Here is a 27,164-nt window from a genome sequence, read left to right as displayed (position 1 = left end):
GCCTGTAATTCCTGATGGGGTTGTCAAAGGCAGAACTATCGGTCATAAATACCAGATTCTGAGGAAATACCATAGACTACCCAATGTAGACAAACCCAATATCAATTTGCCCGAACTGGGGATCGAACTCGTGACGTCACCACTGCAGTCGTATCGTAATACAATTACGCCACCGTCGCAGTCTAAAGTGAATAAATTACTGGCTATTCTAGTGTGAAATGACTAACAGAGTTATGTAGTAACATATTAAAAGCATGACATGCTATAAACTGTTAAGAGCAGTTTAAAAACTATAATCTTTATAGCAAATGCTAAGAGTGCAAAAAACTAACGAAATCAATCAGGCGTTTGTATATTTTTTTAGTTTTGTACGGACACGTTAAGTGGCCCCACTGCACCTGATGGTCAGTGGAGTGGGGTCCAATAGAATGTCGACTGACGAGAGACGATTACCCCTCGGCAGCCAACACAATTATACCGGCTTGTTGTAACCGGATATACCTACACAGGCTGATCCGGAAACATAACACACTTACGTGGGCTACTATGGCGGGCTTAAAATATATCCTACCACCAGCAAAATCTAAAGATACCGTAACAAGTATACGTCAAAATGATTTCCTACCGCAGAGCGAAGAGTGCGGCGGCAGTGCGCTTCGACACTGATATAGTGCCGCGAAATGTCTAGTAATGAACGTAGTTTTAGTATGGGTATTTTGTCAGTAAATATGGACTAGTGATTAGACGAAAGAATTTCATCTCACTCTGTACTTCTTGAACTAATCAGACAAATATAAGGGGTGAGAGAGCTTATGGTACCGCGTATGCAGAACTCGCAGGTCATGTATCAATACTGCATCAATCTATCTATACTTATAATAAATCTGTAGAGAGGTCAATTCTGTACATGAAATATATTTCCAAAATAACTATCAGGGGGTGATTAGGGATCGATACTGATGCCAAAAATGCAATTAGTAAAATTTTTGTCTGTCTGTCTGTCTGTAAGTATAACCGTTATAGAAACAAAAACTATTTGACGGATTTAACGAAACTTGGTACAATTATTTTTCATACTACTGAGCTGGTTATAGTATACTTTTCATCACGCTACAATTAATAGGAGCAGACCAGTGAAGGGAAATGTTGGGAAAACGGGAGAAGTTACTCCATTTTTTAAGCTTCCGTCGCGTGTGCAACCTTAATGGTTAAAGCTACACAGAAATCATGTATGACGGAAATGTTCTCCTTAAAATTATATAAAAAATATCCCACCACAGCATATATCTATCTTTTATGGTTGACTCACAATAACACGTGTAACTCCCGATAGCTTAGCAGTTCGAAGCTTATAACACTCTCAGACGCTGACGGAGTCGCGGGCACAGCTATTAACAATAATATTGTGTGGTTCCGTATTGCGATATTTTCAACAGTATTGTAGATTGACATATTATATTTCCCTATTAAAATACGAAAGTTATTCTGTCTGTTACATCAAAACCACTAAACCGTGAGGAAGGACGTAGGCTACTTTTTTTTATTAGAGGAGTTCATTCGATTTCACCAGGATCCCATCATCAGACCCTGACCGGACAATCGGACCACCTACATACCACCATACATTAAAAAAACATCCCGACAAATTGAGCACCTCCTCCATTTTGGAAGTCCGAAATCCACGCGGGCGAAGCTGCGGGCGGAAGCTTGTCTATGATAAAAATGAATCACCGAAATGTTGGTAATAGAGCAACATGGGTCATCGGCGAACCGGAGGAGAGTAGTTATACGCAGGCGTTCCCCTCTGTTAAAGTAAGGTCATACGCATCTAACAAAACTAATTGCAAACGGACTGCTTACTAGACTAAATCTAGTTGCGTGGCTGAATCGGTGTCCTGCGAAAATGCCAAATTATTCAGTTATGTGCTGCAAAAAGACATCTGCCATGTCAAATTTACAAAAAAATTGCGTTACTTTTTATACGTAAATAATTTTAATCACATTATTTACTTCTACGAAAACTTAAAATTATTACTATATTAACGGTTGTGTTATTTTGGATTTGTGTTAAATAGTTCTAAATAAAAGTCATTTCATATAAAGTACCTTTTATATGAAGCCACTATGACCAAAATAGTGAGCTATAAATATAATTAAATCGGATACTTTTTTTAGCGGGACTTTTATCCCGGAAAACTTCTTCACGCGGGCAATGCTACTAATAAATATTGTAGAAATAAATAAAGTCCTATGTAATGCCATTGTGGTATCCAGTTGTTTACCTAATTTCCCTAATCTACTTCTCGAATTACACAGTTATGACACAGGGTGTATCTATGTGTGTATTAAATTGTTAGTGTGTTTGCTAAATTGTTTAGTGTGAGGATCGTAGTGACGTACGATTGTTTGGTGTGGAAGTCTGACCAAAGTGTATGTACGTGAAAAGTTTTCCACCCGCAAAAAACGACGCACAGTTTTAAATTAAAAACGCTATGGCTACTCCCTTTCGGGTTTGCCGTGTTGCTCTATGTTGTACGCGCATAACTTTCAAACAACTGCACCAAATTGGATAAATATTTTATATGTTAGGAGAGGGTTAATATGAAAAAAAAATAGCAAATATTTAAAAATCTAAGAAAAGTGAGTGTGCGAATGAGACAGAAGACTGTGAGACATCTTCAATATATAGACAAAACTGTGATAAACTTAAATAAAGACGACCAAGCTCCTTAAATAAAGATAAGAATAAAACTCTGACAGATTGCAGTTCAGTTAATATATGTTTAAATAGAAAATATTTAAAAACACATATTATATTTTCACAGTATGGATAGATAGATTGATATTTTATTCAAGTTTTCATTTCAATAAATAATAAACACTGTTTATTATTTATTGAAATGAACAATGAATGACAATGTTAAAAAATACTGTTTCTTATCTTTGGTTTTTTACATAACAACAAAACCAAAAAAGTGTTTTATTGTGAATTTAATGCTTTATCGTCGTATTTTATTATAAAAAAAATGCCACCGCTAAGGCGTCAAAATATCGGTCGTCGCACACTTAACGCACGTCGCTTTCACAATCTTCAAGCCAATGAAATTGAAGAACAGCGTAGGCAGCGTTTGTAGGCAATCAGAATACGATTTTCTCAAGCGAGATCTACCACGAGTCCGGAACAACCCACACCATCGACTTCAAGTAAGAGGCAATAAAACAGACGATCAAGCGTAATAATAACCTATGAACGTTTGGAGTTTAAATATGATGCAACGATTTGTATTCTCTCCGGAAGAAAAAACTAAAATTAATGTTATACATTGCAATGCATTAAAATCAAAGAGATCTAAGATATTGATGTAGAGCGGACATTGAGAAGATCGATTTACAAAAATTTTGTGCACATGCGGTGGTTACTCCATCTACCGTGAAATACCAAAACAGCTATGTAAAATAAATAACAAAACGCTGTTTCAATTGCGCGGTAGATACCATCAGTTTGTATTAAGGATTTACCATTGACATTTCTAAAGATATCGCGATAATTTGCTTTCAATGCTATTTATCAATGACCCGTACATATATTATGCATTTATATGTGTAGGTATTTCTGAGATGTTCGTAAGTAAACTTAACATTATATTAAGTTAAACTTAAATTATACATAAAAGAAAGTCTTGTTAGTTACACTATTCATAACTCAAGAATGGCTAAAAATTGGTGGGAAGGTAGCTTAGAACCAGGCGATAGACATTTTTTATCCCGTTTCCGTGGGACGTGACATAAAACGTGGTATAACAAAACGCAACAGACAGAAAACCAATAACTTTATCTGTCAAAACATCAGTCTAGCCGTTCATTTATATTTTGAAGATATGATGCTCTTCAAACTATTGACATTTCCAAATTATAAAAACATAAATCATAAACATTGCTTTTTTATTATTCTCACTAATTTTATAAATGTATGTGAGTTGGGCATATATTTAAACATATTATAAAGCAAAGTCCCTTCTCTGTCTGTATGTTGTCCATTTCCCATAAATTTACTAAACGGATTTCTATGGAATTTGGTATGGAGATAGTTTAAGACTCTGGGAAGGTTATAGGCTACTATTCTGGGAATATACATAGTGTGACCTTTATCCCGGAAAACTACTTCACGCGGGTGAAGCCGCGAGCAAAATCTAGTAGTAAAATAATTAAAGTAGGTGTTTTAAAATATGAAAATTGAAACTAAATTATGAAACTCATAAGCTACAAATAAATTTACAAAGTTTATGCTGGGTGCATTATGCAATAGCTAGTAAAACGAATGAATCATAATATTTTATGTCTATTCAATGCGTGTTAAAAGTTTTTTTTAATTAAATGTATAATCATTTTTTATAATAGCTTTTGCTCGCGGCTCCGCCCGCGTTATAAAGTTTTTCAGGCTGAAGTTTTCCATTATAAAAGTAGTAGTTTCCCGGGAGCCTATGTTCTTCCCAGGGTTTCAAACTGTCTCCATACCAAATTTTATCTTAATACGTTGGGTAGTTTTTGAGTTTAAGACGTTCAGGCAGACGGATGCAGCGGGGGACTTTGTTTTATAATATACTAGCTTTTGCTCGCGGCTCCGCCCGCGTTATAAAGTTTTTCAGGCTAAAGTTTTCCGTTATAAAAATAGTAGTTTCCCGGGAGCCTATGTTCTTCCCAGGGTCTCAAACTGTCTCCATACCAAATTTCATCTTAATACGTTAGGTAGTTTTTGAGTTTAACACGTTCAGGCAGACAGATGCAGCGGGAGACTTTGTTATATTATTTAGAACTTTTTAAGTGAAACAATCCCGTCATACATCATTGTTGCATAAATTTAACCGTTTACGCAGCGCAGGCAACGGAAGCTCTCAAAACTCATAATTTTCCCCGTTTTTGCAACATGTTTCATTACTGCTCCGCTCCTATTGGTTATAGCATGATGATATATAGCCTATAGCACTCCAGGAACAAAGGGCTATCCAACACAAAAAGATTTTTTCAGTTCAAACCGGTAGTTCCTGAGATTAGCCATTACAGCTCCGCTCCTATTGGTCATAGCGTGATGATATATAACTTTGAGCACTCCACAAACAAAGAACTATTCAACACAAAAATATTTTTTCAGTTCGAATCGGTAGTTCCTGAGATTAGCCATTACTGCTCCGCTCCTATTGAATATAGCGTGATGATATATATACCCTATAGCTCTCCACGAACAAAGGGCTATCCAACGCAAAAAGAATTTTTCAGTTTGGACCGGTAGTTCCTGAGATTAGCCATTACTGCCCCGTTCCTATTGGGTATAGCGTGATGATATATAGCATATAGCACTCCACGAATAAAAGGCTATCCAACGCAAAAAGAATTTTTCAGTTTGGACCGGTAGTTCCTGAGATTAGCCATTACTGCCCCGCTCCTATTGGGTATAGCGTGATGATATATAGCCTATAGCACTCCACGAACAAAGGGCTATCCAACGCAAAAAGAATTTTTCAGTTTGGACCGGTAGTTCCTGAGATTAGCGCGTTCAAACAAACAAACAAACAAACAAACAAACAAACAAACAAACAAACTCTTCAGCTTTATATAATAGTATAGATTTTTTTAGAACTTTTTAAGAGGGATAATCCTGTCATACATCATTGTTGCATAACTTTAACCGTTTACGCAGCGCACGCAACAGAAGCTCTCAAAACTAATAAATTGTCTCCGTATTTTTAACATGTTTCATTACTTCTCCGCTCCTATTGGTCATAGCGTGATGATATACAGCCTATAGCACCCCACAAATAAAGGGCTATCCAACACAACGAATTTTTCAGTTCAAACTGGTAGTTCCTGAGATTAGCCATTACTGCTCCGCTCCTATTGGTCATAGCGTGATGATATATAACTTAGAGCACTCCACGAACAAAGGGCTATTCAACGCAAAAATAATTTTTCAGTTTGGACCGGTAGTTCCAGAGATTAGCCATTACTGCTCCGCTCCTATTGAGTATAGCGTGATGATATATAGCCTATAGCAATCCACGAATAAAGGGATATCCAACGCAAAAAGAATTTTTCAGTTTGGACCGGTAGTTCCAGAGATTAGCCATTACTGCTCCGCTCCTATTGGGTATAGCGTGATGATATATAGCCTATAGCAATCCACGAATATAGGGCTATCCAACGCAAAAAGAATTTTTCAGTTTGGACCGGTAGTTCCTGAGATTAGCCGTTACTGCTCCGCTCCTATTGGGTATAGCGTGATGATATATAGCCTATAGCACTCCATGAACAAAGGGCTATCCAACGCAAAAATATTTTTTCAGTTTGGACTGGTAGTTCCTGAGATTAGCGCGTTCAAACAAACTCTTCAGCTTTATATAATTAATATAGAAGTATAGGTAGTATAGAGTATAGATGTCGCAGTAGACAAAGTTGCGTTAATGATGAGATGTGTATTCGTCTGCCAAGTTTGAATTTCCCGCCCTCTAAATTCGCCGCCCGGGGCACGGGCCCTGGCTTGCCCCCTAGATCCGGGGCTGACTGAGAGTGTTATAAACGTAAGAGTAGACAAATATAATGAGAAAGCTTCGAACTGCTAAGCTATCAACCATAAAAGATAGACATATGCTGTCGTGGGATATTTTTTACATAATTTTAAGGAGAACATTTCCGTTATACATGATTTCTGTGTAGCTTTAACCATTAAGGTTGCACACGCGACGGAAGCTTAAAAATGGAATAACTTCTCCCGTTTTCCCAACATTTACCTTCACTGCTCTGCTCCTATTAATTGTAGCGTGATGAAAAGTATACTATAACCAGCACAGGAGTATGACAAATAATTGTACCAAGTTTCGTTAAAATCCGTCGAGTAGTTTTTGTTTCTATAACGGTTATACAGACAGACAGACAGACAGACAGATAGACAGACAGACAGACAGACAAAAATTTTACTAATTGCATTTTTGGCATCAGTATCAATCCCTCATCACCCCCTGATAGTTATTTTGGAAATATATTTCATGTACAGAATTGACCTCTCTACAGATTTATTATAAGTATAGATATAGATTATAAACAAAGTCTTATCGTTTCTCTTACAGACCGAAACAACATAAGATTGAATTTCCGAAGTTCGTTTAGTAAATATTAAATTAACATAAAAGGTGTAAAAACAACGACAGTAGGTTTTGTTCTTGTTTCTATAAAGCTTAAGTGGTAATGATACGCTCCAGATAATTTTGTCTATAGAATGAGTGGATCGGCCAAGCAAACGCATTTTTAATGAACGAATATACTTATTAGCAGAAATGTATATTGATACTACACATACTTAAGTATACATATTATTTGTTTAAATCGTAATAGTGTAAAAATGAAATTCGTAATTAGTAGATATTAAAGTAAACAGTAGTCTTGTAGGTCCTTACCATAGCATAAGAAAAAACATTATCGATTACATAAATTGATTAATTTCACAACAAATTGCTACTCAGAAATAGTAAAGCTTTTCGGCAATAGATGGCACTTTTTAGAATGTACGTAAATTTCCGAATAATCTACGACAAAATTGTATGCACGTTGTGACATTTTGTTACCTTACCTTAATTACCAATTTGTAATCATTTTTGGAGCACAAATTTGGCCCTGAGGTCCAGTCTATAACTAATCATACTGTTTAATGTCTTTAATTTAAATAATTATAAAAATCTTAGGCTTTAGACAATAATGGCGGCAAAAAATATGGCGGTACAAGGTTCGCTGGGTCAGCTAGTTTTTTTATATAATAGTTGTGACCATGGATATATGTACTGCGTACTTTGTGAGATACTTGCTGGCGATAGCCTTGTTGGTTGTGGAACAGACTGCCAAGACGAATGTCCGCTGGTTCAAATCCCAAGGGCACACGCCTCTGACTTTTCTAAAAATCATGTGTGTATTCTTTGTGAATTTATCGTTCGGAAGGAAAACCTCGTGAGGAAACCTGCACATCTGAGAAATTCTCTTTAGGAATTTCGAAGGTGTGAGAAGTCTACCAATCTGCACTAGGCCAGCGTGGTGGACTAAGACCTAATCCCTCTCAGTAGTAGAGGAGGCCCGTGCTCAGCAGTGGGCAAGTATATAATACAGGGCTAATATTATTATTATTATATACTTTTGAAGAAATAGTAATTTTGCATAGGTACCATCGTTTGGTTAAATATGATTGCTCTGAGGAATGTCAAGTTTGTGACATCGTTTTACCCATATTTGCAGAATAAATATATCTTTATCTTATCTTATTTTTATCTTTAATTAGCATGTTTAAATTGTGATCACAGCCACATTAAGGAAATTTTAGTATAAAAGTAAAAAATTGACAATTCAGTTAGACAAATCATGGCGCTTAACGCATTGGCCTTGGCGAGCGTGGGGGCTTCAATAGCCCTATTCAGAATTGTACAGTTAATTCTCGGTATATATTCAAATATTTACGTGGATAATTCAGAACTGTATCCGCCTCAAGCGAATATAACTGGTGAGTCCTTGTATTAAGCTACATTTCCTTATTATTAATAAACGAACATTAGAAAATGTATGATTAGAAAGGGGAAAATTCGATGCCTCACGCCAAGAACTCACGAAGCGGTATTAATCCGTAACCGCCGCGGTCGCGGGCACACAATCCCTGTAGAATGCAAATAGACAGGGTAATTGTGACATTGCGTTACTAAATGAAACCACATAGTCGTCTTCACCTTTGCTGACATTGTGTCCAAAATCACCCATTAATAACGAATATTTTCACGAAAAATCGTGGTTTTAGTTTTTAGATTTTTTGATAATTTTGTAGTTTAATGCGAATATGGCGTGTGTGTGTGTGTTTTTCTGACTGAAACTTTTCTTAGAGAAGTAGTAGTGGCTTTACTAATAATAAAGCGGCGATAGCCTAGTTGGTTGTGTAATGGACTGCCGAGACGAATGTCTGCAGGTTCAAAACCTAAGGGCACACACCTCTGAATTTTCTAAAAATTATGTGTGTATTCTTTCTGAATTATCGCTTGCTTTAACGGTGAAAGAAAATATCGTGAGGAAACCTGCATACTCGAGAAGTTCTCTATAGGAATTTCGAGGGTGTGTGAAGTCTACCAATCCGCACTAGGCCAGCGTTGTAGAAGTAAGGCCTAATCCCTCTCAGTAGTAGAGGAGGCCCGTGCCCAACAGTGGGACAGTAATAATACAGGGCTGATATTATTATTATTAATATTTATTTTGTTCGAACCTTACACTTTTTTATTTTACATCTACGAGTCAAGTAACTTATTGCAAAGCGTTATTTCTAAGTAGATAAGTATGTGGTTTCATTTAGTATAGCGATATAAAATTACCCTGTATAAGTATAATAATTAGCCTTCTATCCTGAACTGCTTTCACTTTTCCCTTTATGATATACTTCTAATTACAATATATCTCTATGTTCAGGGTGCCTGTTCGCAAAGGCCTCCTCTAAGAATTTCCATTGTACTCGGTCTCTAGCACCCTTCTCCAAATCGGACCCGCTGTTAATTTTAGCTCATCCCCCCATCGCTTACATTGTCTTCCTCTTTTCCTTTTCCCATCCCTAGGATACTGGCCTGTTACGATCTTGCTCCATTTCTCCTGGGTACTACGCAGCATGTGTCCCGTCCATCTCCACTTCAAATTGTCAATTCTGATAAGTACGTCTGTGACTTTTGTCTTACTTCATATCAATGTGTTCCGTTTTTTGTCTTGTTTCTTGATACCTATCAAGCTTCGTTCCATGGATCTTTGGCAGTGTTTTAGCATGTTTCTGTGATGTTTTGTAAGAGACCAGGTTTCGCACCCATATGTGATACAGGGAAGAACGCAGGTATTGAATACCTTCCTCTTGATGCTGGTACTAAGATCGGTAGATTTTATAATCTCTTTTAGTGACCAATATCTTTTCCATCCGTTCCATACTTCTTTAGTAGTTATGTCTGTATGTGAAATGATCTGTCCCAAATAGATATATTCCTCCACATATTCCACAGGTACGTTGTTACTCTTTATTTCATATTTTCCTGAGTTTGTTTATAACTTTGTTTTATTTATATTCATGGATAAGCCCACTTTTTCACTCTCGTTTATTAGATCTTCTAACATTTTTTCTAGGTTCTCTGGGTGTTCTTTAAACAAGACAATATGGTCAGCGAATCTAAGATGGTTTAGTTTTTGTCCATCAATACGTAATCCATACTGATCCCAAATTAGTTTTCGAAATATAGTCTTCAGCACTGCAGAGCTGCTTGGGGGACAGCGGGTCACCTTGCCTAACGCCTCTTTTTATTTGAAATATCTCACCCAGGGTTTAAAGCTGTACTCTTGCTTTACTGTTGGAATATATGTTTACAAAAGCAGGGAATCCCTGCAGTGTACATAAACATCATCAAAATTACCCTGTATATGTTCAAAATAAATGCACATTTAATAATGCGTTTTACGCCCGCGGCGTGCGGGTTGTACAATGTACACGCTGTATCGGCGGGCAACTAGTAGAATCGCGCGGACCGCGGTCAGTACTTACGCCGCACCCACACCCGCATCCCCACGCCCGCGTGGCCTGCGATCGGTAGGTGTGCCACTGCAATAGTCGGCGGGGGTTACAGAAATCCGAAACCATTTTGCTCCAGTGACTTGTTATTACAAATGGCATCATGATCGTTTCTGGTGTGTGTTCATGGCATTCTGGAACTCAACTGACCGCTAACCGGCCGTTTTGTGATAAGCGCCCGCCAAGTTTGCGGGTGATAATCGCAGTCGCGTCGGTTGCAAATCGCACTGCGGTCATCGTGAATTTGGAAATAAAACAGCTGTTTCTTGACCGCGGCGGGCGGCCTAAAAACCGCTTCGTGAGTTCTTAACGTTATAGGTATAAAAGGTAATATTAATTAAATTTTTCTCAATTTATTAAGTCTCTGCAACGTATTTAAAATTTTCTGGTATTGTCAATACACGTAGTTAGCGTAATTATTTGCTAGGTTTATTAAAAATTAGCTAAAATTTTAATTCCTGTTTAATAGATAGATAGATAGTTAGATAGCCTAATTCGGAATGGAAAGGACTGCCGAGGCGAAGTACCGCAGGTTCAAACCTAAGGCACGAACCTCCTGACTTCCAAGTTAAATATGTGTGTATTGTTTTTCAATTGTCGTTCGTTTGATAGGTTAATGAAAACAAAAACATTGTGAAGAAACCTACCCAAGAATTCTACATTAGGAATTCGAAGGTATTTGAAAGCTGCCAACCCGTATTATGCCAGAGTGGTGGATTAAGGCCTAAAATTTCAATAGTAAATAAGGCTCGTGCCCAGCAGTGGGACAGTATATAATACAAGGCTGATATTATTATTATATTTCAGATATAGACAGTTTCGACTTCATCATAGTGGGCGCGGGGTCTGCAGGATGCGTGTTGGCAAACCGACTCACCGAGGTCTCTGACTGGTCCGTACTGCTGATAGAAGCTGGAGACTACCCGGCGGCCATATCGAACGTTAGCATAATCTTTTTATATTACAATTTCCTTTAATATAATTTATAATTTTCTTCGATAGGTTCGATCTTGCATTTGGAGAGATAATCATTTTATGTTCACCGAGTGAATTAGTCTCATAAGATAAATCAATTAATATTTAATTATTCCATACGCGCCAAAATTCTTCATAATTATTATGATTCTTTTTTGTTTTCACAGCAACCGGCATTCCCGTTTCTCGTTTCCAACTCATATGTCGATTGGAAACGCTATTCTGTAGATGATGGTTACTCATCACAAGCTCAGAAAAACAAAAAAATTCGCATGAACAGTGGCAAAATGGTAGGAGGCTCAAGCGGAGCTAACTTTATGTTCTACGTCAGAGGGAATAAGGCAGACTTCGACAAATGGGTCGCCGAAGGTAACGAGGGATGGGACTGGGAGACAGTAAGTTACTACTACAAAAAAAGTGAGGGAATGAGAGATGAAGCAATTTTAAACAGTTCATCCAGCTATCTGCATAACACGGACGGATACCTTGGAGTCACTCGGCTTAATTGGCCAGAGGAGACTAAACCGTACTTCGATGCTTTTAGAGAGAACGGTCGCGAAATATTGCTGGATACTAACGGTTCCCCGCAGAATGGGTACTCGCAGCCACAGATGACAATTGATAAAGGAATTCGTCAAAGTACAGCAGTGGCGTTTATAAGACCTATTAAAGATAGAAAAAATCTCAACATTTTAACTAATACAATGGCTAGGAAAGTAATTTTGGACGAGAATAATAAGGCAATTGGCATCGAGATAAAGTTAGCTGATGGAACAATTAAGAACGTCATGGCTCATAAAGAAATAATTTTATCAGCGGGCTCTTTTATTAGTCCTCAATTGTTAATGCTATCCGGTGTCGGACCCAGTGATCATTTGAAAGAGATGGACATAGAAGTGAAAGTAGAGTCACCACAAGTAGGAAAAAATTCTCAAGATCATCCAATCGTATTGGTAACATTGACTGGAAAGGAAAATCCAACATCAGTTACAAAAAACCTTCAAGTTTTTGACCATTTAGAAAGTTTCGCCGGCCCAGTATTGATGGGACACCAGGCTTTGAATAAACAACAAACGTACCCTGATTATCAAGCTATTAGCTTTCCATTACCGGCCGCTGGTTTATTATCAATAGTTATGTGTTCTCATATGTTTGACTTAGAAGACCACATATGTGCCGCTCTTATTGAAGCAACTTTATATAAAGAACATCTAACCAGTTGCATTAGTCTTCAACACCCGCACTCAAGAGGTCAAATAAAACTTCAAAGTAATGATCCTGAAGACCCTCCGTTGATATACACAGGATATTTCACTGATGAACGAGATTTAGAAACATTCGCCTCCTCCGTGGAAGATTATCTGACAATCCTCAATACGACAGTGTTCAGGGAAATGAATTCAGAAGTAGTTAATATGGACGTTCGTCAATGCAACCATTTGGAGTTCGGAAGTCATGATTACTGGAAATGTTTTGTTTTGAATACAGCTGGTACCGAATGGCACACTAGTGGTACATGCCGCATGGGTCGGGAAGGTTTTGGAGTAGTTAATGAGAGATTACAAGTATACGGAGTGCAGAATCTCAGGGTAGCTGATGCGAGTATCATACCGCATATTACCAGTTGTAACATCAACGCACCGACAATAATGATCGGCGAAAAAGCTGCCGATATGATCAAAGAAGATCATAACGTCGCTGTGTATCATGCTAATTAAAATAACAATCATTCATCAGTTACCAGTCTGTATCAAAAAATAGCATTAAACCTCCAATTGTTAAAGAAGTTTTTTTTTTAAATATATTTATTGGAAGTTTTCATTTATTGTAGTATCTAGAAAGAAAGAAAGAAAAAAAAGAAAAACGATTTATTATTCACAGTCGCAACATAAACAAACGCAATGTACCTTAATTAATTAATAATAATTAAAAGTGGCTGGTCGCGACTGTGACCGGTAGGTGATCACTCGGCATAATGTTATGATGTGGTGCAAACGAAAACACAACGCTGTTTTCAGTAGTCACCTTTAGTGACGTAACAATAGGCGTTTAACTAATTTAATTATCCCACCGAGGCAATTCTTATGCGCTCGGTCTTCACACCGAATGCACGGGGGAACATTATGCCGCGACTCTAGGCACATATTGTAATGTGTATACCTCTTGGTTGCCAAATACACATTGAGGCCTATAAGGGTTCGCGAACATCTCCCCTTCTTATCCCTTCCAACTATCTTAACAAACTCCTACTCCTTCCTCTTCTCTTCCTTCCTTCTATCCCCTCCCTTCTTCCTCCTGGGCCCCGTGACCGAATAGCTACGGGTTGCCAGCGTACCGTCCGCTGGCTCCGTCAGTGATAGCGGTAGGGCCTGCCAAATCATTATTGGGACTGCCGTGGTTGCTAAGCCGGGGGGTCGCTTGTACACCATTAGTAGGTTACCCCCGGTGATAACCGCGGCAGTTGCGAAAAAAAAACTAATTTAATTAACAACAATAATAAAATATATAAAAAAAAACTTATTTAAGGTGTGCGAAATGAGACTCATCAACGGAGCTGTAGATTGCACGCACCCAACCACGCCGATAATATTTCTTCTTCTTCTTTTTAGTTGGCGTTTCTACCGTTTATGGGGTCGTATAGCTTATCATCATGCCAACGGCAAGCTCCTCTCATCATTCAAAGCAACAAAAACATTGCTCATTAGTCTTATAGATTATAATTTACTGCAACAAACCTAGTTCTTATAACGGAAGAAAAAAGTATGCATAGTAGCAAATTGTCTTTTAAACTTAATTTTAACCAGTTTCTGAAGGCGCACATATCTTCATAATATCTAACATTAATAAGTAATTTTCGTATTATAACATGAAACTTTAATTGTACTTATGTTTCTTCAATAGTTATTCTATTGTATTTTTTAAGTCTATGTACAGTGACTAGTACAATATTGATTGGCCATACAAATAGACATACTAAGTGCATAGCGGTTATAAATATTACCCATGTGAAAGTCAAGAAAGATATAAGCAAAATGAATGCTCAAAATATATTGTTTCTATCTTTCCTCAAAATATAAATGATACGAACTTGTTTTATATTTTTAAAGGGGCTGCTTCTCTGTTTCAATTACCTTGACTGCGTTTAGACGTGCTATTGTTATTAGTACGTTTCTGTACTGGTCTACTTGAAAAACAAGAGAATGTTTTTGACTGTATATAAATATATTTTCACATTACCTTTTCCAACACAATTAGAGCCAGATCGAATTAAGAAATAACCGGACAAATGTCCCGAAGGTCTACTTCGAGAAACGAACGTCAAAACGTCAGACCGAAACGAATAAGCGACGAATTTTGGATTTAACTTTACTACCAAATTACTTCGAATCCCTCACCGTTCTGTGGGAAGGATAGGGTGTAGTGGTGGTGATGTAGTGTTATGTGTTAGAGGTAGGATCAATTCCCCGTATTTTTTCTTAGGAGAAAGCAGTGGAACTTTGTCCTCGCAGATGGTTTTAAAATACATAATTATAGGTGCTTACAAATTCCATGTCTGAAATATTACGATAAACGGAGCGGATCCGTAACACTTCGTAGTAAAAAAATGTGCGATCCGTCATCCGAAACGAAGGATTTCGTTTTTCGAAGTAGACTCTGAGGGCGGCTAAAATAACGGACGGTAATATTGAGGGGACCGAGAGGCCTCATGAAGTGTTAAATTTTCTCTAAAGGAGGGAAAAATCTTATAATAAATAACATACTGGGCAGTCCGACAAAAAGTATTTGTGCAACAAGTAAAACAAGCAGCGCCATCTTAATTGTTGATCTTACAATCAAGTTCAGCGCGAGATGCCAATAGATGGCGTCACAATCGAATTGAATCGCCCTCTGGTTTACTGCACTCCAATAATATAAGAAAACATCGTTGAGAAACTCGAAAGGATGCTCACCGCACAGTGCAGTTCTCGAGTTTTAATTTTAAGGCTTTAGCGTTTGCTTCCCACACAGTGATACTCGCCGGACATTATTTCCGAACAGCCGTTTTTTGTTATATCTCAAAAGGCTGCGCTTCCAGTCAGCTTCCACTGAGTGGGATTGTCTTTGGGACACGACACTTCCTTACGTTTGTTATATACTTAATATAATAATCTATCACTTCATAAGTGTTTTTCTTGATGCGTCGAAACCTTCGGCCCAATTATATTTGTAATTAAAACTTCATGAACTATAATATAATAATAATATATAAAATATATGAATAGTTTTTGGTAAATCCTGCGAATATTAATGTTTATCGAGCATTGAACCAAAATTACTAAAAACTATTCTAGCCTTTTTTGCTTTCTTTTAAGGCCAGGAGGGCATGATTCTGCTCTTGCTTGTGATTTAGAGAATGAAATGCCTCAGTGGCACAGTTGCGTACAAAACGCTTGCAGTGCTAACATCTCCACTTTGAATCTTGTTGGGCAGTTGATTCGGGTTTTCTAATTAATATAAGGCTGGGCTCAGGAATCTGCGCCTGATATGGTGATAAACTCGCACCCTATCACATCATAGGAGGGAACAAACGTGGCAACAATTATTTAAATAATTGTGCCTCTGTCTATCACTAGGGAGATAAAAGAAATATGTGTAGCGCTTAATACATGCTCTCTTTATTCAGCTGTGGAAAGTATGTAAGTATGAAATATGTTGTTACCTTATTATCTGTTTGTAAATACTTATGTAAAGTTGTGAAACCTGTGCACACTTTATGTGTAGAGTGACTAATAATAAGATATTTTCTAAATGAATAAATGCACTAAGATTGGGACGAGAGATCTATCCAACACTCGACAGTTTTCGAAGAATTTAACATTTATTGATTTAAAGCAATCATAATTATCAGACCAAATATTTTTGTCTTGAAGTATTAAATACTACAATAATGGTAGGAGTTAAAGTACTTTTGAATAGACAAGCCAAGAGAATATGATTGGAAGCTTGCACAATGTACAGAAGCCTGGAATCAAGTTCAACATTTAATCAAATCGAAACTCAGAAGACCGGCTACCAGACTTCAAGACACTGTGAGCTCATTGTAAAATGTTTAAAAATTGTAGAAGTACCTACATACACAATTACAATTATAATAATAATATCAGCCCTGTATTATATACTGTCCTACTATTGGGCACGGGCCTCCTCTACTACTGAGAGGGATTAGGCCTTAGTTCACCAGGCTGGCCTAGTGCGGATTGGTAGACTTCACACACCCTCGAAATTCCTTTAGAAAACTTCCCAGGTATACATGTTTCTTCACAATGTTTTCGTTCACCGTTAAAGCAAGCGATAATTCACAAAGAATACACACATGATTTTAGAAAAGTCAGAGATGTGTGCCTTTGGCATTTGAACCTGCGGACATTCATCTCAGCAGTCCGTTCCACAACCAACTAAGCTATCGCGGCTTCCCAATTAACACAAGTCGAAATACAACTACGTTATTGACATAAATTAAGAGAAAACATATCGCTGAAGAAAGGTAACGCAATGGCAGTTCTTATTAAAAATAAACGGACAAGTGAACAGAATTCGCGCTCCGCAAGTTTCGTGCACACTTGTAGGTAAGGTATCTTTGTAATAGTTCGCCTATCAAAGACTTTTCCGCCTTTCCAAGATAGTTTAATTTTGAGGGTTCCGTACCTATAGAAATAAACGGAACCATTATAGGATCACTTTGTTGTCCGTCCGCCCGTCTGTCAAGATCCAGGAACGAACTGAGGTATTAAATTAAAATTAATATCAAATACTCAAGTCTATAATACCTGTAAGATGTGAAAAATCAAGCTTCTATGTCAACGCAATCAAAAGAAACATCGATTTAAGTCGCCTATTTCCAAACTCGCAACTACTCCGAAGGCCGGTTTTTAAAATAGTAAATTCGTTTTTTTTTCCTTATTAAGTAAATATTTTTGGTTTTCAGATATTTTCCTTTCTATGTGCTGGGATCTTGCGATATGCCAAATTACATGGTTCTAGGTCAACGGGAAGTACCCTTTATATTTCAATTATCTTTTGAAACCGCAAGACAAATTATAAACTTAAATAAACCAAAAATGTACGGTAAAATTTCGCTGCTAGAATTAATACACATTATTGTATTTTATTCCATACATCTACAATCACTGATATCACCATTTTTTTTAATACTGTTCTCTAGGTTTTAGGCATCGAAAAGTAGAATGGCCGTAAAACCCATCATAATGGCCCAAATAAGTGTGTTGCGTTTTTGTATCAGCCTGTTATATCCGGTTCCAACAGGCCGCAATAGTTGCGTCGACACTCTTGTTAGTCGACATTTTATTGGACCCCAGTCCACTTACCATCAGGTGGGGACACTAGGCTGGACACGATTAAAAAACAAAATAAAATTGCGGAACGCCACAACCTACAGTCGTGTCAATATTGGGTAATTAGGGTGATACGGCATTGACGACTGGCCGTCAGATCGTCAAAAATACTTCTTATTCCGTATGCGCATTCCTTACACTTCACTACCTCGCACACTTCGTACCTGCGGGAGGTACCTCCCTTTCTTTCTATTTGATTAATTTTAATGCTCGATAAAGTCTCGCTATCTCGATGAAGTAGGCTCACTTTGTCGTGGTTGTATAAAAAAAAATGGTTAAAAAACTTCATTTATTCTGTAGAACTCTAACATTTATGTTTTTTTTTGCCTTCACAAGGTTAATTGTGATTTTTTATACCTCATTAAAAAGCTGGATAAATCAGTAAGTTATCAATGTATTTTGCACGTGAAGTAATTAACATTATTTTTCTAAAATAAATTGCAGATTATGTAGAAAATAGCTTAATAAAACAACTTTGATGGGCTTTAGGCTAACTATAACCTAAAAAACTTGAACCTATTGTAGTTTTTAGATAATTTAATATTTACTATAAAAGTCTAGCATGGTAAATAGCAGAAAACAACAAAAAACCCCTCAAACCTATTCAGTCGGTTTTCTATTGTTGAATTTTATTTTGTCTAATAAGTTCGTGCTTTATCCTTAAACTAAATCTTATATTCCTTGACAAATATTGGGTTGCGGATCATAATAAGACAAAACCGATTGCTTTTGACCGAACCTCCATGCTTTTAACAGGAGGAATTTATATTACCAGTCACCCTGTAATATAAAATAATCAGTTCGTGTTTCTTTAGTTTAGTCCCTATCACGTTAGGACCGGGAGGTCTTTCTCCTTCTCTTGTCTTTTCTTCTCCTAGGATCACGTAATGTAAAAAGGTTCGAATTCCAGATCCGGCAACAATGTGTGGGTTTTTATATTGTGCTAGAATATGGAACACTGAAGCAGGTTGATGTCAAGAGGGCAAGTCGTTAAACTATTGCAAAATTTTAAAAAAAATGCCTTGACACTACTTCATACTGGGAACAAGTGAAAGAACTATCTATCTGTTTTTTAGAAGCATAATAATTGTCTTAGGATGGCGAGTGTAGTGGAATACTAAACAGTACTTTGTAATTCACGGTGTTGGATTTTCTACTGGGCGGTTATGAGCGATCGTGACGATTACCGTCAGGCATACGGCAATCTCATCTCATCATTCAATAAAAAAAATCATACAATGCAAACCTAAACGCGCGTTTTAATTTGTTTTCCTATTTCTCCTATATGTCCCGATTGATGTCCTATTTAAAAGGTATACAAAAGATTCTCATTGGTAATCAGAGACAATTTCAACAACGTTAATTAAAAAAATATTGAGTAAGAAATTGAACGTGGGTGAAGCCGTGAGAAAAGTTAGTTAATTAAAAATTACATAAGAATTGATTCAGTTGTCCTGAAAAGGTGAGCAGAAGAAATCGCAAATACTTATAAATTAATAATAATAATATCAGCCCTGTATTATATACTGTCCCACTGTTGGGCACGGGCCTCCTCTACTACTGAGAGGGAATAGGCCTTAGTCCACCACGCTGGCCTAGTGCGGGTCGGTAGACTTCACAGACCCTCGAAAATTCTTAATAGAGAATTTCTCAAGTATGCAGGTTTCCTCACCATGTTTTCCTTCACCGTTAAAGCAAGCGATAATTCACAAAACTTATAAATTAACGTCTTTATTCATACACTCTTTTTATCTAAGGAGGAGTAAAGCTGTGATAAGATGCCTGTTTCTCAGTGCTTACGGCATGGCAGCCTTCGCAGTGCGTAGCTATAGGGCCGTTGCGATTAGCTAATATTCTTATATCTCAGTATCTCGAAACGTCTATGAATAAGAGGGTAATTAAATATGTTTGTTTAAATTTTACGCACTTGTACGCAGCGTGCCACAATTTGTGTTTGATAAGTCTTTTGTGTTTCACTACCATCATTATTTGGCATGTTAAATATTTGCATCGTTGACTTAATTTAATAATTCTGTTTGTATCAGGTGTCTGTATTGTAAGGTGAGATCATAAAATGTGTTCCAATTGTGACTAAGTTGTAGGAAATAATCAATTTTTAAAAAGGCCGGCACATTTGTCTTGCTTGCCGACGGTCAGTCATTTGTCAGTCGGACCATACTGCACTTACTATAAGGTGCAGTACCATTGATACGGATTTCATTATAGTATGTGACTCCGGTGACAAATTTAGAAAATAAACTTCTAATTTGATGAATATATCATGAATATCATTTATGTCATAGTAGGTGTTACTTGCGATTTAGGTGAAATTTTTAATTGGGCTGAAGTTTTGTGTATTTTTTATATCGCTAGCGGTTGCCGTCGACTTACATAGTTCGCGTTAGCTTCAAAACTAATTGGAAGGATCATTGCAAAGCATATTTCCCAATCCCCGCATTCCCCTAACAAAATTTCATTAATATCGATGCAACGATTCAGGAATTTTGTGACATACATACGCACAGACAAAACTTACAACTTATAACAAAAGATTATTATATATATTATAATTTCCCGGTAATTTTTTTTTTGTTTAAACTTTATAAATGTAAATTAGCTTCCTCGCTATTGGTATTCCACAAGGCCCAACTGCTTAAACTAATTAATAGCAACATATTATGTACACAATGCATTAAATATTAATAAAACACTCGTAAATTCGAAAGTAATGACCTTGGAAACAGAAGTTATGAAATGTCAGAGCTAAAATAGCTTATCGTCAGTTTCGTTATTAAATAGAGTGTTATTGTGTTCGGGGACTATCAATAACTCGTGAATTTACTGGGCGTGATTCTTTTTATTGTGCACGGCCAAGTGACCCCACCTGATGGTGACTAGAGTGGGGCCCAATAGAATGCCGACTGACGACAGATGATTATCACTCGGCAGTCGACACAATTATGCCGGCTTGTTGTATTCAGATATAGACAGGCCGATCCGAGTATACGACAGACTTACGTGGACGATTATGGCGGGTTTAAAATATTTGCTAGCGCCAGCTAAACTTAAAGATACCGCAAAAGTTAGACGTCAATAAGATTTCCTACCGCGGTCTTCGAAGAATGCGGCTACGGTGTGGCTACGGAAATAGTGCTGCGAAACAATATCTAGTGATGAATCTATAGGTAGTCTCAATGTGGGTATTTTGTGAGTAAATATGGAGTAGTGATTAGACGAAAGAATTTCATCTCGCTCCTGTACTTCTCGAACTAATCAGAAAAATATAGGGGGTCAGAGAGCTTATGGTATCGTGTATACAGAACATGCAGGCCATGTATCAATACCGCATGAATAACCAAAAATTATGAAAAGGCCTTATTGTAGCTGAAGTATATATAAAAAAAATTACTGTTAACATTTCAAGGTATTGTGTAGGAGGAATCACAATGAAATTCACGTAGACAGAAACTGATATTTATGAAGACGGTAGATCGAGAACAAGCATGGCTTCTCTATCTTCAATAATGCTTTACGACTTGACATTGAGCCGCCCGAAGTGATGGTAAACGTCGGGCGACCGCCGGGCCTAGTCCCTACTGCCATATACACTCTATGCACGGCTTATCGACTACAATTGACAAACTGGAGTGTCAACGTTAGCATCTATAGCCACCCCTGCACGTTACCGCCTGGTGCGGTCTATCTCCTGTTGTGGGAGGCTCAATAAGAAGCCTCCTTTTTACGCTGCCGTCTATCTAGCGAGTCACAACAATGTATTTAATAAATACAAATGTAATCTAACGGCAGACAGTCCCCTGCCGCCCGTCCACGACAACCTGATACGTCCTGTTAGTCACCTCTTACGACAGGCAGGGGATACCGTGGTGGAATTCTCAAAACGTCCTAATCCTTAGGACGTGAGACGCCGGTCAGTTGATCCGGTACCTGTATCACCTAGTGCGCGACACCTGTGCAATGAACATATTTGAATTGTGGTCACAGCTGCATTGCAGAAATTTCAGTATAAAAGGAACAATTTGACAGTCAAATCCGCAAAACCAACCATGGCGCTTAACGAAATGGCTCTGGCGGGCGTTGGGGCTTCAATAGCTCTATTTAAAGTTGTACAGTTAATTCTCGGTATATATTCAAATATCTACGTGAATAATTCAGAACTGTATCCGCCTCAAGCGAATATAACTGGTGAGTCCTTGTATTAAGCTACCTTTTCTTTTATTAAAAGAAAACAAGATTAATGAAAGAATATATAAGTATAGAGACAGAAAATCGATATAAAAAAGTTACATTATTGGCATATTTCTCAATTTATATGCAATGTATTTAAAAAAAATCTGGTATCGTCAATACTCGTAGTTGGCGTCATCATTTGCTAGGCATATTAAAAATTAGGTAATAATGATATTTCTGATAGATAGATAGAAGGGTGCGGTTGCCTAATTGGGAATGGAAAGGACTGCCGAGATAAAGGTCCGCAGGTTGAAAAATTTTTTTTTTATTGAAAAACCGGTTGTATCCTTAGGCTCACACCTCCTGACTTCGAAGTTAAGTATGTAGGTATTATGTATCAATTGTTATTCGCTTTAAATTTAATAAAAAACACATTGTGAGGAAACCTACCCAAGAATTCTACATTAGAAATTACAAAGTATAGGACGTCTGCCAACCCGCACTACGCCAAAGTGGCGGTTTAAGGCTTAAACCCTCAATAATAAACAAGGCTTGTGCCCAGCAGTGGGACAGTATATAAAACAAGGCTGATATTATTATTATATTTCAGATATAGACAGTTTCGACTTCATCATAGTGGGCGCGGGGTCCGCAGGATGCGTGTTGGCAAACCGACTCACCGAGGTCTCTGACTGGTCCGTACTGCTGATAGAAGCTGGAGACTACCCGGCGGCCATATCGAACGTTAGCAAAATCATTTTTATATTACTATTTCTCTCACACTCATATACGCTTAGTTAATTTTCTTCAACAGGTTCGATTTTGCATGTATAGCAAAATTATTATTTTATATTTTTAATGTACACCAATTATGAAGAAATATTAAATTTACGTTTACCGAGTGAAGCAGTTTCATACGATAAATCAATTAATATTTAGCAATTCAATGCGCGCAAAAATCTTCATAATTATTATAGTTATTTTTCGTTTCCACAGCAACCGGCATTCCCGTTTCTCGTTTCCAACTCAGATGTTGATTGGAAACGCTATTCGGTAGACGATGGATTTTCTTCACAAGCTCGCAGAACCAAAAGTATTCGTTTATCCAGTGGCAAAATGGTAGGAGGCTCAAGCGGAGCTAACTTTATGTTTTACGTCAGAGGAAATAAGGCGGACTTCGACGATTGGGTCGCCGAAGGTAACGAGGGATGGGACTGGGAGACAGTAAGTTACTACTACAAAAAAAGTGAGGGGATGAGAGATGAAGCAATTTTAAACAGTTCATCCAGCTATCTGCATAACACGGACGGATACCTTGGAGTCACTCGGCTTAATTGGCCAGAGGAGACTAAACCGTACTTCGATGCTTTTAGAGAGAACGGTCGCGAAATTTTGCTGGATACTAACGGTTCCCCGCAGAATGGGTACTCGCAGCCACAGATGACAATTGATAAAGGAATTCGTCAAAGTACAGCAGTGGCGTTTATAAGACCTATTAAGGATAGAAAAAATCTCAACATTTTAACTAATACAATGGCTAGGAAAGTAATTTTGGATGAGAATAATAAGGCAATTGGCGTCGAGATTAAGTTAGCTGATGGAACAATTAAGAATGTCATGGCTCGTAAAGAAATAATTTTATCAGCGGGCTCCTACATAAGCCCTCAATTGCTAATGCTATCTGGTGTCGGACCCAGTGATCATTTGAAAGAGATGGATATAGAAGTGAAAGTAGAGTCACCACAAGTAGGACAAAATTCTGAAGACCACCCAATCGTATTGGTAACATTGACTGGAAAGGAAAATCCAAAGTCAGTTACAAAAAACCTTCAACTTTTTAACCATTTAGAAACTTTCGGCGGTCCAGTATTGATGGGACACCAGGCTTTAAATAAACAACAAACGTACCCTGATTATCAGGCTATTGGCTTTCCATTACCGGCCGCTGGTTTATTATCCACAATTATGTGTTCGCATATGTTTGACTTAGAAGACCACATATGTGCCGCTCTTATTGAAGCAACTTTATATAAAGAACATCTAACCACCTGCATTAGTCTTCAACACCCGCACTCAAGAGGCCAAATAAAACTTCAAAGTAACGATCCTGAAGACCCCCCGTTGATATATACAGGATATTTCAATGATGAACGAGATTTAGAAACATTCGCCTCCTCCGTGGAAGATTTTCTGACAATTCTCAATACGACGATGTTCAGGGAAATGAATTCAGAAGTGGTCAATATGGACGTTCGTCAATGCAACCATTTGGAGTTCGGAAGTCATGATTATTGGAAATGTTTTGTTAAGAATACAGCTGGTACCGAATGGCACACCAGTAGTACGTGCCGAATGGGTCGAGAAGGTTTGGGAGTAGTTAACGAGAGATTACAAGTATACGGAGTGAAGAATCTCAGGATTGCTGACGCGAGTGTCATACCACATATTACCAGTTGTAACATCAACGCACCGACAATAATGATTGGTGAAAAAGCTGCCGATATGATTAAAGAAGATCATAACATTGCTGTGTCTCGCGTTAATTAAATCAATTAATTAGTTAACCAGTCTATAAAAAAAAATAGCAACAAGCTTTTAATTGTTAAAGCGGTCGTTTTTTAAATATATCACTTAAGTTGGAAATGTTTTTATTTATTTTAGTATTTAAATATTATATTATTATTTTACCTTGGCATGGAAGAAAGATGCCCCGAAGGCTTATTTGCATTACGTTCGCGGTACGACGAGTCTCTGAGTACTCGGGTTAAAAATTCGGGATTTGACTTAGTGATAGTGGGATAGTACTCAGTATCGGTCTGAAACATAAAATTTGTGCCCATACATATTCCCATAGATATCGTAAAGTTTAATCTCGGGATATCACTGAGGAATTATGTAACTTTCTGTGACCGAAAGAATTTTAAAATATGGTGTAATTGTTGCAGATTACTACAAAAAACCTAATACAGATTATGGATTTTAACATGATGTGATTTATTACATACGACAGGATTTCTGTTTTATGTATTTACTTTAGTTTCCTTTATTTATCTTGTCAAGTGTCAATAAACTAGCACTGTTGTGTTTGGGTTTAAAGGATATTTAAATGTATATTTGGTCTTTTTGAGCATTTTAAGATTTTGAAGCCTCATATAATAAGTCCTAAATGATACCGTACAATATTCGAGTAATTCAAAGTTCTAGATAACGTTCATACTTTTATAGACAGTCCCTTTGATTACTCATCAATAAAGTGTTTAGAAATAAATCAATACCATAAATGGAATTAAAAATTCCAATATAGAAACCATTACAATTATTTTTATACCTAGATCAATAAAACAATGTTTGTAAAGCTGACTCAGTATGTAACTAAAGTAAGCTAAGGTAACACAGTTTATAGAAAGTTAAATTATTACGAGTCCTATATTTTGAGTGAAATTAAAAATGTTTACGAAGTGCGTGAAAATATGGAGGCAAAGATTTATTTTTCCTCTCATGTATATAATCATGAACACACGGTTGATTTTTGGTTTCTGCTATGATTTTCCAAATCATATGTACCTCACTATTATAGGGAAAGTGTATGCTTCATGTTTAGCTTTGTATTGTGTCTACAGCATTTACTTTAGTTACAGATTACACACAAATGTAATTTTTGTGCGAATATTCGTGGTTTTTGGAGAATATTTTTTCAACCTCGTCTTCTGCATCATCAATGGGCAGAAATACTTCTTCGAATATTATAACGATATTCAATTATTGCATAAAGAACTATGTGGTAAACATTTGAAAAATATCAAATCTTTTATTATGTTTCTTATAATTGGAATGACTTGCATCGCCACTACTTTTATATATTTGTATACATTAGATGGAAATAACCGACTAATACACGTACAAATACAATTAGTAGTAGTTTGTACTGTTTTGTCTAGTTTATCTCGTATCATGATATTTGAATGGACATATAGTCAGTTGAAATTATTTCGAAAGACTTTTAATAAAGAACTGATGAGACCATGTTATACAAATGACCAGAATGAAATAAACCAGCAGAGAATCTTGGATAAATATATGCTGCTTTATGACAGACAACTCGTAATTTTCCGGCGAGTTTTGAATCGTATAAAAATACAGGTAAGGTATTTTTTATTTTACACTTACCTTGAAATCTTGCTAACTCTTCTTATGTTATATTACTAATATTGTAGTACATGCAAGAATTTGTAAAAATGTTCGGATGCAGTAGAAGTATACACAGAAATAATTGGATGGATTTTTATGTCCTATATTAACACATAGGCTACTTTTTATCGCGTGAATTTGCTTCCATGGACAATAATTTCTTAAATAGTTGGAGCTGGAGTCGTATAGGTAGCGTTAGAGTTGTTAGAGTGATTTACAGCCGTTTTCAATTAACAAACCGAAACTCTATCTTCAATCCAATTCTGGGAATGAACCTGTCAAAATAACTCATTTGTAGGCATGACAAATTTTTTTTTCTGGTTGGTCCATTTTTGTGATGGCTTGAAAAACGGGATTGGGTTCGTTTATTGAAAACGGCTGTTAGGGACCTTCGTAGCGGGTAAGGCTTTAGTAAGCAATAAAATATAACTTTCAATATAATATGTAATTTCCTTACAAAATTTACTATCTAGTAAGACAAAATTGACACGACATTAATTTCAGATGTGCGGGAGTCACCTTATAATATTCTTCAGGCTATTTTTTATGATTTACGAAATATTTACATATAACGCAGTGTTGAATGATATAATCGTGAGTATTTGACCAAGTAATATAATTTCGTTCTTATGTTTCGCATACGGGACATGTCCAAATACAGCTTTTTATTCGAGAGAAATTATAACAAAAATAATTTATATATGTTTGGGTTTATAAATAATGTTATGAACAGGCCTATTGAAATAAATCGTTTAATTTCAAAATCCTAAGAGATTTAAATTTTTGTAATTTTCTTTCACTTTAATATTACA

The 27,164-nt window shown here is 36.9% G+C and overlaps 2 protein-coding genes across 2 annotated transcripts; both read left to right on the top strand.

Annotated features, from left to right (window-relative positions):
- The first annotated feature begins 8,376 nt into the window (after window positions 1-8,376).
- Window positions 8,377-13,448, top strand: LOC115450145 (glucose dehydrogenase [FAD, quinone]). Its single transcript, XM_030178129.2, has 3 exons — window positions 8,377-8,533; window positions 11,417-11,550; window positions 11,752-13,448. The coding sequence occupies exons 1-3, from the start codon at window positions 8,395-8,397 to the stop codon at window positions 13,300-13,302; spliced, it is 1,824 nt and encodes a 607-aa protein (XP_030033989.1). The 5' UTR covers window positions 8,377-8,394; the 3' UTR covers window positions 13,303-13,448.
- Window positions 13,449-22,014: 8,566 nt separating this feature from the next.
- Window positions 22,015-24,807, top strand: LOC115450146 (glucose dehydrogenase [FAD, quinone]). Its single transcript, XM_030178130.2, has 3 exons — window positions 22,015-22,179; window positions 22,775-22,908; window positions 23,161-24,807. The coding sequence occupies exons 1-3, from the start codon at window positions 22,041-22,043 to the stop codon at window positions 24,709-24,711; spliced, it is 1,824 nt and encodes a 607-aa protein (XP_030033990.1). The 5' UTR covers window positions 22,015-22,040; the 3' UTR covers window positions 24,712-24,807.
- The last annotated feature ends 2,357 nt before the right edge of the window (window positions 24,808-27,164 follow it).

This window comes from Manduca sexta, chromosome 24, assembly GCF_014839805.1.
Source record: "Manduca sexta isolate Smith_Timp_Sample1 chromosome 24, JHU_Msex_v1.0, whole genome shotgun sequence".
In the NCBI taxonomy this organism is placed as follows: Eukaryota; Metazoa; Arthropoda; class Insecta; order Lepidoptera; family Sphingidae; genus Manduca; species Manduca sexta.
Note: the sequence above shows the minus strand (reverse complement) of the source record. Positions and strands in the feature narration are given on the sequence as shown.

What these genes read in the sequence shown, in the direction of transcription:
- LOC115450146 (XM_030178130.2), top strand. Translation starts at nt 22,041, where the DNA reads ATGGCGCTTAACGAAATGGCTCTGGCGGGCGTTGGGGCTTCAATAGCT. An exon ending in GCCTCAAGCGAATATAACTG is followed by an intron (nt 22,180 to 22,774) that starts GTGAGTCCTTGT and finishes ATTATATTTCAG; the next exon opens with ATATAGACAGTTTCGACTTC. An exon ending in ACCCGGCGGCCATATCGAAC is followed by an intron (nt 22,909 to 23,160) that starts GTTAGCAAAATC and finishes TCGTTTCCACAG; the next exon opens with CAACCGGCATTCCCGTTTCT.
- LOC115450145 (XM_030178129.2), top strand. Translation starts at nt 8,395, where the DNA reads ATGGCGCTTAACGCATTGGCCTTGGCGAGCGTGGGGGCTTCAATAGCC. An exon ending in GCCTCAAGCGAATATAACTG is followed by an intron (nt 8,534 to 11,416) that starts GTGAGTCCTTGT and finishes ATTATATTTCAG; the next exon opens with ATATAGACAGTTTCGACTTC. An exon ending in ACCCGGCGGCCATATCGAAC is followed by an intron (nt 11,551 to 11,751) that starts GTTAGCATAATC and finishes TTGTTTTCACAG; the next exon opens with CAACCGGCATTCCCGTTTCT.